The following is a 12,664-nucleotide window of genomic DNA, read 5'->3' on the forward strand; positions in this document are numbered from 1 at the left end:
CTTGGCTATTCTAGGACAACACACCTCATACACATGAGATAACTTGAGCTTAGGTCAACTTAACTAGCTAGACTTACCTCAAACTCAACTGAAGAAAAATACTTGCTTTTATAAGTCAACTTAACTTAGGCTTATGTTGAGTTCAAGTTGAGAAAAACTTAAACTTACTATTAGAAGTCAGACTAGAGCTAACTCAAGTTCTCAATTTCAACCCTAGAGCAAAGTAAATTGTGCCTATATCTTGAGTTAACTCAAGGCCATTTTCTAGAGAGGTGATTTTTTTGCTCTAGAGATGGCTCAAAACATCCTTAGCGATTTTAATTAATTTAAACCTAAGCGAACCCAAAGGATTATTCCAAAAAAATTGGAGATTCTAGTAATTAACCTTTGGAGCAAAAATCCAAACCATTTCATAAAAATTTCCAATACAATCAATATTGTTCTTCAAATGTCTTCTTCCACTTAACTTGTTTTCTTCTCAACAATTCATTTATTCAATTTAAAGCTTTGATGTCTTTAATTGTCTTAAAACTTTTAATTTCTTCATGAATTATTTGCCACTAACCTTAATTATTTGTTGGAAGGAATGTGTCTAGTCACACTTAGGGGGAGTTTTAAAAAAACTAGTCATGCATATGCATTAATCATTTGCATTGAAAGTCCTAAATACATTTGATGGCAAAAAGGGTGACAATATTGATCCCAATATGCCCCTTGACTTTTATGATGACAAACACTTTGGCAAGTAATTGTGAATTTGAGTGAGCATAATTGATAGAAAAAACCAATAGTATATGTTTGACTAGACACAAAAGAAAAAGCTCTTAGGAAGAGGCCATCTAGGGTAGCATTAGAATGACATGAAGATTGCTTAGCGTAAGAGGAGATGCAAAGGTCATCTGTTTGAAAGACATGAAATCAATTAGATGACCATGAGAGAGAAGGCTCTTGATCAAGATCCACTTACCCTTAACATTCGAATAGTCAACCCAAAATAGGGTAGACGATAAAAGAAGAAAAACAAAGCACAATTAAGAAGAACATTTGCTCAATAAGAATCTATTCGAACAACAAAGATACAAAAACCTTTGAGAAGATCCATTCAATCGAGTGTTCGAACAACCAATTCAAAGTGATTGGATGACTGAAGGAAAAAAGGTTAATTAAAGATCGTTCAAATAGCTCTCCATGCTTTTGAACAATGGGACTTAGAAGAGTTGCAAAAAGATAGTCAAAGCTTCAATTTAGTGAAGATAAGTCTTCAAAATTTGTAAGTGATCTGTCTATGTGATTAGAAACTCATGAAGAAAAGTTTGAAGTATTTTTCAAAGTTTTTACTTGAGATTTCAATGTGTTTTAAAAAAGGACAAAATGTCCCTTTTTCAAGCTTCAATTTTTGCACATGGGAGACTTGTTTATTTAGGTTGCTTTTTAACCCCCTCCCCCATAGGGAACTCCCAAGGCTCTAACGATCACTCCAAGCACTCTTACACTTCGAAATTGAAATTGGAAGATTGAATTTGGGTTTTGGAAAAGACACTCCTCTAAGGAGCTAAGATTTCGATGTCATTACTATGCAATAATTACTTAGCATCAACCTTGCTAGAATTATTGTTTTTTTACTTTGAAAACATACTATTCATTTTAGAAATTGGATGAACTAGCCTTTTCATAGTCTTTATAATTTAGGGTTGATTCTTAAAATCTAAGTATTTATTGTTGGTATCAAGATCCTCATATAGATTATTTTGATGATAACATACTAAAGTACTAACAATGTGTGTTAAGTATATTGTGAAACTCAATAAGCCCCCAAAGAGATTTCTGGTAGCATATCTATGTGAACCGTCATGGTTTGTCTCAGCGGTTTGCACGAAGGGAACAAGCAGCTCATGTAAGAAAAGCACAACATCCAAATAGCGTAGCAACACCATTTGCCCAAACAATAGAAGAATGATCATTTTTACAAGAAAATGAGGCAAGCCAACCTAGAAAACGCAAGAAAAATAAAATGTGTAAAAGAAAATGATGAAGTGAAGTGTCAAAGTCTGAAGGTCTAAAACCCATGTACATAAGCCAAACCCTAAAGTAAAAGGAGACAAAGGTAGTAAACATATAGTGAAAAAGGAGCAGAAGGATTCAAGTCCACTTGAGAGGATTTCAATCCATGGGATAATCCAAATACAACAAAAAAGGAGTAAGCATATAGTAAAAAAGGAGCAGAGATTTGAATTGATAGGAGGATCAATCAGGAGTCAAACCCTTAAGGCAAGCAGGGAAAAGAAAGGATGCAAACCCTAGCTACAAAAACTTTTAAAGTAGAAGTGGATTCAATTGAAGAAGTAGGTTGTAGGAGTAAAACCCATAGGTGGATTTGACCCCATATGGATAAAACAACAACAAAAAAGATGCAAACCCAACTGAAAAAAAGTTTTGGCATAAAAAATAGATTCACTTATAGGGAGTAGAAGTAAAGGAGTCAAACCCGAGGGGGATTGGAATGCAAAATTAAATCATTGGAAGGAATGGAGTCAAATCCATAGCACAAGATTCAAATCCTGGTTGTAGAAATTCAACTTTTTAGAATGTCAAAGGTAGATTCAAGGGCTATATGTCTCCAAAAATTTCAAGTGACCTACCAACATGTTTAGTAGCAAAAATAGGATTTATCGATTGTCTTTTCATAATATTTGGACCTAGTTTTCATATGTTTGACCAAAAATAATCTCATCCATTCATAAAAACTATTTATAACATTGAGAGTCATGTTATTTAACCCAAACTCACCCGGAATGGATTCTCTCTCTCCCTCTCTTTGAATGGTGGAAACCAAGTCTTTCAAACCCACACTCATTCAGAGAAGTTGTAGCCTCCTCTAAGCCTTGAAGCAGAGCCAAATTTGAATGTTTTCTTCATTGAGGTTAGTATTTCAGTGCTAATCTCTTAAATCTTGAGTGAATACTTAGACCCCAATTGGCTAAATGTGTGTCATATATTTTTAACATCATATTTGGTTCAACCATTGTATTGTGTGTAATTGACTACCACTCAATCTATGCTAGTAAGATTCGTAAGATTCTTTATTTTCAAATCATATCTTACATGTTGATATGTTGATTTATTGGAGCATTTGAAAGGGCTTTATTGCATAACATTTAAATTTGGGGGTAAGATTCAAATTCAATCATTTACATACTCATACTCTGAAATATATTGATTATACATGCTCAAGTACATTGAATTAGCGCCATAAGGCTTTGAAATCATTCGTTTTAAGTTCAGATTACTAATGTTTTATGTACATTCTCCAACTTGAAAAACACCTCCCAAATTTACATTGAGTACAAATTTTCAAATCAAGTCATCTTGAGCTACATGTATTTTTAAATCAAGTTTTTGAGAACTATATGAGCAATCTTAATCTTAAAATCAAGTAATCCTTGCAATTTGGGTCAAACTATGAGTGGCAAACTCCATTTTCACCCCAAAGAATTTGAGATAAGTTGTTGTGGTGGAGGTATATACGGGTTGGTAAATTGAATTTTCTACTATGGGAGCCGTGAGACTTTGTGTAGTTAGGTGGTGTTAAAATGAAATAAGAATACTCTCTTACATTGTGACTGAGTTTAGACATTTGAACTCTAGTCTTCTTGTTGTTTTCTTCCTTGTGAGTACTTCTTCAAAAGACGTTCTTCAATGATGCTTAAGGCATTGTATAAGTTTGACCATTTTGAAATTTTAGATTTTGAAATACATTGAATCTTGAAGGTGCAGTATTTGAAATATTTAATTTAAAAAAAAATTAACAATTAATTTTTTATCATAAAAAATTATCTAAATGAGCCAATGAAGGATAAGTAAGACCATTTAGGACATCATTTACCTATGGTGTGAAAAATACATATGCCCCACCCAGTTGGAAAGAACAATCAGAGTAATTTAGTTTACTTAGTTTTTTAGGAAAATAATTTCTTATAGAAAGTAATTTCCTAGGGTTTAAGGGTGTAAAAAAGTGCACTCTACATAGTCTTCACGATTATTATATTTAATCTTTCATGGTTTTCCTCTGAATTAGTCTGGTTCAAACTTGTGCATGGAGGGTTGTGCTAGCGTACTTGTATTTTGATCTTCTTGCCTCAAATGTGTTACGTTACAGATTCAAACGTTGCCAGTCGGAGAAGACGATCGACATGAAAGAACACGGCTTTTTGCAAATCGTTTTATGAGAAATGCTTACTTTCCGGATCGAAATCCTTGTTTTCTGGGTCTAACATCACCTTTCTGGATTCCTTTCAGGTCCTGGGTTGGTGGATTGACGAGGTCCATGGCCCTTTTTCCATCACAACTCCGTTTCCATCACGCTCTCACCCTCTCTCTCTTTCTTCCTCTCCATCTGAACAACTTGCAGCCAACACAAGACCTAATTCATTAATGCAATAAACAACTCGCGCTCGAGCTCCGCATGGCTGATCTGTTAGTTCGAAGACTAGGGAAGGTGAGGTCACGAGTTTGATCAGATACCAATAAAAAATACGAAGATTATCAGGTAACCAGATCTTCTACAACTAATGATCAGAAGGTTTCCTGGTTTCCTGGTTTCCTGAAAATAACTAGTTAAAGAAGGTAAAACTACTCATCTGCATCAATATCAATTCGCCTGCTAGATATTAAAAGATCCGTTTTGTTGATCTCAAGCTTGTGAAAGGCATCTCAAGTAAACAAGATTTCACGAGTGAAGGAAGCAATAATGAAGTTCAAGGAGCTAATCCCCAAATCATCAAGACCAAACTGGGTTTATCAGCATCAGCTTGAGAAATGTGATGAAGCAAATTAAAAATGGGGTAGGGAATTCAAAACTGAACTCATTCGAGAAACGAATTTAGCCAAGCATTAGTAATAGCATCAGTGAATCCCACAAAGAGAAACACATATTTTGATTCTCAGTTGAAAGCCTCTCACCATCTCCGTCTTGCTGTAATCAAGCCTCATCTTTAGCTATCTAATAAATAAATATTGTTGGAGAGAGAAGATAACATGATGCAGATGAAAGTTTGAATCATAATAGCAAGACAAACTATACATGTCCTGGAAAGAGAAGATAACTAGCAAGACAAACTATATATTATCGTTAAGAGCAGAAACTAGGAAGTATCCAAAGTATAGATCTCATCTGATGCAAACTTCCTGTCACGGAACTCTGGGCAACTAAAATTGGAAGGAAGGGAGAAAACCAATTAGCTGTAATGACTGAAACATTTGAGCTAGCTTAATAAACAAGTAAAGAACGAAGCCAATTCTGGATGAACCAAGTAAAGAATAACTTGTTGTAAGTAACGAGTCTGGATAAGGCGGAGATGCTTGGCGGAGAAGTTCCCTATTAGAATAGTTGCAGAAAACAAGTCTTTATAGTGAAACAAAGAAGTTGAAGAAGCGAAGCTCCCTGCCGGGTGTCCAGCGGGAATTGGGTGTAAAGCCATGGAGCGGAAGACATGTGGAAAAAGCACGAAAGATGAGGAAATCTATAAACCGAGTTGTGAAGTTCAAGTAAGAATCGTCTGTAACAGGCCTGGAATACCGTCTTCTTATGTTATCGTTAACTTTTGAACACTGAAAACAATGTTGGGAACATTACTTGCTGGAGTTGTTAAGATCAGTCTGAAAGAAAGTCGAAGGAGAAGAAAAGAAAATCATGACTTGTAAGATCTGCAGGGACATTCAGAAAATATTGAAAAGAAGCAGAGAGATAATTAAAGAAATCTTATTAGATCGTCTAGTCCTAGGTATCACTCCATTAGACCTATCCCTCACTCTTTCGGCAGTGTCAGTAGTAGAGCTTGTGAACAGTTATGATGATTCTTATAACGAAGAAGCAAGCGAAAAAACGCATACTCATTTGCTGGAAATGAAAATAAGGAGTTCACAGAGAAGAAGAAGAAAGATGACGACGATCTCTTCACCAGGAAACGAAAATAAAGCAAAAGCAGAAAGAGGAAGAAGAAGCAAATGGAAATTTAAAAAAAAAAAAAAAACACTAATTGTACATGATCCTTGAACAATCTGACCTTCGAGCAACCGATCATCTTCAATAGCTAGCAATCAGCTCATCCATACAACCCGGTCGAATTGGTCATCCAACTTCAATCCGAAAAATTACAAGATGAAGAAGACATGCGAGAGTGGCTGGGTGGCTGGACTGCTGTCTGGTTATCTCAATAAGGAGGTCTTGCAGTGGCATTCCCGGCCCAATCCACGGGCAGCTGACAATTGGCCATATTGAGCGGAAAATTGAAGAACGGCAACGCCGACGATGGGTCGTGAAAAGGATTAGGGACGCTGCCGCAGCCGCTTCCACCGACGGGAGATTGCGACACCGGCGGCTGTATCTGCAAAGGCTCCTCCTCATCAAGCGGGAGCCTCTCGTACGCCACGTTGGTGAACGACGCCGCGATCACAATAACAGGCCCCGCCGCGATAAGGGCGCCCACCACGCTCCCACCGACGACCTGACCCTGCCCGCCGGCCAGAAATATGGTCAGACTAGTGGCCCCCGGTGGTGCTGGCGGTGGCAAGAAGGAACCCGACAGCGACAGTATATCGAATCTCCCATGTAGCGTGACGATAGCTCCCGCGGCCGCCGGCTGTCGAAGGCTAACGTTGGTCACCGTCCCGCTCCCGCTAAGAATACAGATCCCGCGCTGCCGCCGGCGGGCATACGTCGACACGCTCTCGAACACGTCGCAGCCGCTCCCAACCTCCAGAATATGCGCCCGCAGCGTATTAGCACTCTCCCGCGTGATGATCACGGGGGGCTTGGGCTTGTTCTTGGACCCCGGCGGTCGACCACGGGGCCGACGTGCGACGATGTCACCCAGTCCCTGATTGGCGGAGACGAGCTCCAAGCCCTGTCCGGAGTCGTCCCGCTCGCCGCAAAAGTCATGAGCCCTGGTGTTGTCCTCATCGGAATCTGCGGGTTGCTGCAGGTGCAAGTCCGGGCGGTGAAGCTGGTGGTGCACGTATCTCGAAGCCGTACCTAAATCCAAGCCCGCCATGGCCATATCCAAAAACAAAGGACGAAAAGAAAAAAAACTATATAAATTTGGATTATAAATATGTATAAAGAAAGGAGGGAGTTGAAACCCAGAACCCTAGACTAGCGAGAGCGGAGGAAAAGGGAAGGGGAGAGGGAGACGGCAGGGAGAGAGAGGAAGGAGACGCAGACACTGAGGGAAATGCTGCCATTCCCCGACCCCGCCTTTCTTTTCTATTTCGCCCTATAAAATAATTGTTTTCTTTCTTTTTTATTTCCCGTCATAAAAAAATGGGAAAAAAATGGACGGTGAGACCGCGTGTGTGCGAGCGTGTGATTATGAATCGAAATGTGACATAGGAGTTAACCAAGTAATATAATACAAGGCAGCGGCGGTTAATCAGGGTTAAGGAAGTTGACCTGGGTTAAGAGGCCAGTGGGCCCACTTCCTACGAAGGAGCAGGAGCAGGAGCTGCGGCTCGGCTGGGAGAGATCGGCTTGAGCGGTTTAGATATTACTGTCAAATTAAGGGCTTAAACTTCAAATTTTAGCGGTGTAAACGTTTGACTTTAGAGACGAATTACCAGTCTCCTTGGTTCCTTCTCTTACTATTTTCTTCCTAGTCTGCGAACTCATCATGAAAAGCAAAGAAGTTGAATTCAAACTAAGTTTTCTTTGAAAGGAAGCCGAGTCTGTTGGCTTTCCAGTACTGTTTTTAGTTTTCCTCGAAACACTCTTCTTCTTCTTCTCGTCTCGTGGGGCTGATGGTACTGCTGCAACTTCTGGAGTCAAATCCTTCTTCTGTACATGTCTGATCAGATTAGTATTCCTGATCGACTTCGTACAGTAGGGTAAATTGGCAGAAACTAAAAGGAAACACGTTCACGGTAGCAAACAAACAAACAGTAAAAAAAACTAATCCATAGCAGCAGAAGGCTTTGTTAATTCACCTGGAAACATTATTTGCTGGCTCTTGTAGTCTCTTTTAATTAATTATCTCTATTTGGGTGTAAAGAATGGTAGTCTTTATTTATTTCTATGGGTCCTTGGAAAAAATGTAGATTGGATTCAGACGCCCATACAAGTTTTTCCAAGAGTCAATATATCTGTTTGTGCCAACAAGTTGTTTTCTGAAACTCCTTTACACTTACAATCGTAATGAACAATGCGTTCAGAAACGATTATTTACTCGCTTCTGTAATATGCATTTCCTGTGTTATGGTGTAACTTGGGTTTCTTTTTTAAGATATTGATGCGGCGGTTCACAGCCATGCCCGCCGGAAAGCTTGCCTAAATGGGTGGCGATCATCTTTCAGTGTTGCTTAACAAGAACGGCGATCAAACGATATCAGGAAATAAGGATAAGGTTTAGAAAAGGAGATGGAATAATCGAAATTGAACAAGAATTTGTTCTGGGAAATCCACAGCAACAGAAGGAGCAGGAGCGGCTGCTGGTCGTCTGTTTCCCGCCTTGAGTGTCGGGGTCTATGGTCGCTAACTCGCCCAAGGAACACCAGAGAGAGACGGATCGGACAACCCACCGAACACCGAAGCAGAGCCTCGGCTCGGCTTCCGCTCCGGAGGTGAGGGATCCGTTGTATCGATCACGTGCGGTCATAAAGTCAAAAGAGTGCCGAAAGAGGGACACCGAATAGCTGTCGGCCACGATCCAGCAGTCGCTTTCATTGGGAATTGGTCAACTGGACCCATGACCCGTTCGACTCGACCGGAACCAGTCATCTCTATCCTTCTTCTCTGCAACGCTGCGGAATCCTGAAACTCGAAAATAAGAGCGTCAGAGAGAGAGAGAGAAAAAATTATGGGGAGGGTTGTCTGAAACCTGGAAGTCCGAACTCCCGGGTTTAAGGGTAAAAGCAGGGAGAAACTCAGTAACGATTAGATGTCTCTGCAGTCTGAACTCTGAAATCTGAGCACTCCGCCAGTCCGCACGAGTCATCTCCTTCTCCTTCTTCCCTGACCACCAGATTTTGTCAGTTTTTATCAGAGACAAGACGAAAGACGAAGCTGATGTGACGGCGATTGGATCCGTCCTTGAACCATTCACAAGCCCAGATCACCCACGTCAATATCAATCGTCACCGTCACTCCTCTCCCCTTCTCTCGTCAATCCCTCACGTCCCCTCCTTCTCCCCTGCAAATAATTAACCAGAGAATCCATTTTCAAATTGCAAAAACCTTGGGCCGGAAAGAAGTCATGGGTACGACTGCCTAGTTAAAAGGGTCCCATTCCGCCTCCTTTGTCGCCTTGTGGTGACTCCCCCGCCACTAATTCCTCTCCCTCTCTCTTCCATTCATGACGCCCCCGCCACTAATTCCCCCTTCCTTCTCTGCCATTCATGAGCTCAACAGCAATCACTAACCTCAGTTCTTGTTCTCTTTTGTCCTACTGAAACCTAAAGTCGATTTAACGAAAACTTTCTGTCATCTTTCCCTGATTGTCGTAGGTTTGCCGCAGTGATATCAAATCCTGGGTCGCCTCAAATAAGAGAGAGACGAAGAGAACAGATTAAAAAGAATAAATTAGGAAAAAAAATTACGAAATTTTTATAGTTAGATTGAACGACAACTGAATCATGACTTGGGAACTGTTCCATGATTGGTTCAATAATTAGATAACGCAATCTAGTGATAAACACAGATATAATTATCTAGGGGAGCATCAAAATATTTTGATCCAACTAACTATTTCACTAACGTATATTAATCATGCAATAAGATCACATCTGCCGACTTGTTTAGGTGTCTTTAACCATGGTTAAGCTATCGTAAACTCGCCGATAAACGAAGAACAAATTCATAGTTATCATCGTCATTCGTCTCTTTTGACCGGTGGAATTGTTCAGAGTGGTTGAGTCTTGATGATTCTTCCCTGTTATAAGTTCAAGCACACTACCCCTAATCTGTCGTTTTTTGCTTTAGAAAACTAAACAAGGCTTATCTCGATAACCTCGATGTTAACATCACCAATGACGAATCAGAACTGCGTCTTCGGACACAAAAGAAGAAATTAAAGCCTGCTAATGATCTGTGTTCAAGTCCGTCGGACCGGCTAATCACGTCTCCTCAACAGTCAAGGTTCATCTTCCTAATTCCTTTTCAACACCTAATTTGTAGCTAGTGTTTCATTCCTCCATCTCAATTAGACTCAAAAGCTTCCTTTAGAAAAAATGGCGAATCTCCTTGCTTGGTCTATGACTAGATAATGAAAGGCTTAATAACATCATCTACTGCAATTAAAAATAAGTAGACCCTTTTATAATATGATCAATTCATTCATAGTCTCAATATCTAATTGATCTAGACATTTTGTTGATATATATATAGATGACTTACAGGCACTTGAGCTTTGAAGTAAAAGGGTTCAAAAGGGTAGTTGATGCTGGTGCAGATTTTAAAAATTAAACAAAACAACATGTCCTTTTGCTTATAGAAATAGTAGAAATGCCTATACTCTTGGAAGATTCTTTTTTTCCTTTCAATCATTCAATGATGAGCTTTCCTTAAGGTCATTTAACAGCAACCAGCAATAGATTAATTTAATGATCATATAGATGAATTAGATAATTGTAACAACTTGGATCTTGTCATTAAAAAGCAACTATTGTTTCTTTTAAAAAATTAAATTTTGTTGCCTTAGTATAAAATTGACTAATTAAGTAACACTTTTGATGGTGGGTAATTGATTAAGAAACTAGATTGCCTTTCAAATATTTATTTCTTTTTCGGCAGGAAGTCATTTCCTCAAATTTTGAGTTTGGAGGTCAAATATTAGAATATGGTGTTGGGTCTAGTCCACAATGAAGCAGAATGAATTCCCCCCTGCATTACTTAGTTCATTAAATAATGGCGTTATTGTAGAATGAATTACATTGAAGTGAGATTACAATACTTTATTCGCTCAGGCAAAAATCGGGAAAAGTTGATTTATACCTATTTTGCGAATCAACCGATTGAAGCGTGCGATAGGCGTTACTCCTTCCCCTCTCCCCCCGTGATCCTTCAGAAGAACTACTTAGTAACAATGTTATTCATCAAAAGGATTTGATTATTAAACTAACTTACCACCACTAGTTGAGCATAACACCTTTATCTTCACATAATTCCACATGAAATGATATTCCCTCTTGAGGATTAAAAAACTACATGCAAGATATTTAATTAACATGATTCTGACGATTCAAGCATAGGTAGTAGTCAAAGCTTTTAAGGTCAATTTTTTTTATTCAAATTTCACTTGTGACAATACTAGTTTTCACCTAATGAGTCCTTTTTTTTGGATACTCGAGGCGATTAAATTAATGAGTAAAGAAGATGAAGAGAGGCATAAATAATTGAAACTAAGAAGCTAGGATTATTGAAATCTCTAGGCTTGCTAATGACTTTCAAAAGGTTGATTGACTAGGTAATGTGTGAATGACAACTTTCTTGAGACCAAATAATAGAGGTGATAGATAAACAATAAAGTGCTTATTGTAAAGCAAGGGTGGAAATCGTTTCAATGGAACTTTTTTTTGTCATGTTGGAGTTCTCTTTTGGGGGCTAAAGATCTTAATGGTTGGATATGTCTACTAATGCTTGATTGAAGGCATAAAGTAGATAAATAACCAATTATATGATGAGGTGAGCGTGGGGGTTGTAACAAGCTAAATTACTTAATTATAGTGTATAAGAGACATTTGTGCAAAAAATTACTTTACAAAAGACATTTCCAAAAGTGGAGTCGACTTCTTACTAGGTGTAGTTGAACCCTCAACTGAAGTTACTAAATGAGTCGAGCACACCTAAATGAAGTCGACCCCATGTAGCATGTAACAAAAGGGAAGATGGAGTTTGCACCAACTTACAATAAGTTTGAGATTTAAAATTGGAGTCTACCTAAAAACTGTGAAAATTGAAAGAGTCAACCCCGTCTTAAAGAAGAATGAAAAGATGGAGATTCAAGTGCACAAGAAGAATTCAATCTCAAATTTGATCATAGGTGCCAAAGAACTTGAACTCCCCTCTTGCTCCCTTCTTCCTATACTAGAGTCAACCCCATAAAGATGTCAGTGGTAGATTGAAAAGGTTATAGGTCACTCGCCAACATATTTAACAACAAAAATAGGATTTATAGATTATTTTTTGTGACATTAAGTGCCAAGATGTTTGGGCTAGTGTTGTATTCCAATATCTTCAGACTATAAGTTATTCTAGATGTCATTGGGTTGAGCATACTGGAAATCTTAATTCTATGGCAAAGGCTAATTGGGAGTGGATTAGCAATCTGAATTATTGATTGTGAGCCGCTATAAAAATTATTGATGCAATGGTTGATCGACTCCTTTTCCTTTTGTTAAATATTATAAATGCAATAGTTTGTGAATTAGCAATAAAATTTGATAAATCTATTCAACCCCCCTATATCGATATACAATGAATGTTGGCTATTATGGAACAGAATGGTATAAATTATTTATTTTATTTTATGTATATATTGCGTATTGGTATATGGTATTATCAATATATTAAATACGTTAGTTTATATATCGTTATTTACCTATTTATTGGATGGTAGAATGGGTAATCAAGTAAATATACGGATAGAAAAAAATAATTTAAATTTATAAAAAGTATAAA

The 12,664-nt window shown here is 38.4% G+C and overlaps 1 protein-coding gene across 1 annotated transcript; it reads right to left on the minus strand.

Annotated features, from left to right (window-relative positions):
* Positions 1-6,056: 6,056 nt before the first annotated feature.
* LOC137948609 (AT-hook motif nuclear-localized protein 23-like) lies at positions 6,057-7,091 on the minus strand. The gene has a single exon (XM_068794705.1). The coding sequence runs from the start codon at positions 7,053-7,055 to the stop codon at positions 6,210-6,212; it is 846 nt and encodes a 281-aa protein (XP_068650806.1). The 5' UTR covers positions 7,056-7,091; the 3' UTR covers positions 6,057-6,209.
* Positions 7,092-12,664: the final 5,573 nt, after the last annotated feature.

The sequence above is a fragment of the Aristolochia californica genome, unplaced genomic scaffold (genome assembly GCF_029961685.1).
Source record: "Aristolochia californica isolate CCGP_79_NKW_82.1479 unplaced genomic scaffold, dmAriCali1.0.hap1 SCAF_13, whole genome shotgun sequence".
NCBI classification, from domain to species: Eukaryota; Viridiplantae; Streptophyta; class Magnoliopsida; order Piperales; family Aristolochiaceae; genus Aristolochia; species Aristolochia californica.

Coding starts and splice junctions, on each gene's coding strand:
- LOC137948609 (XM_068794705.1), bottom strand. CDS start 7,055: ATGGCCATGGCGGGCTTGGATTTAGGTACGGCTTCGAGATACGTGCAC.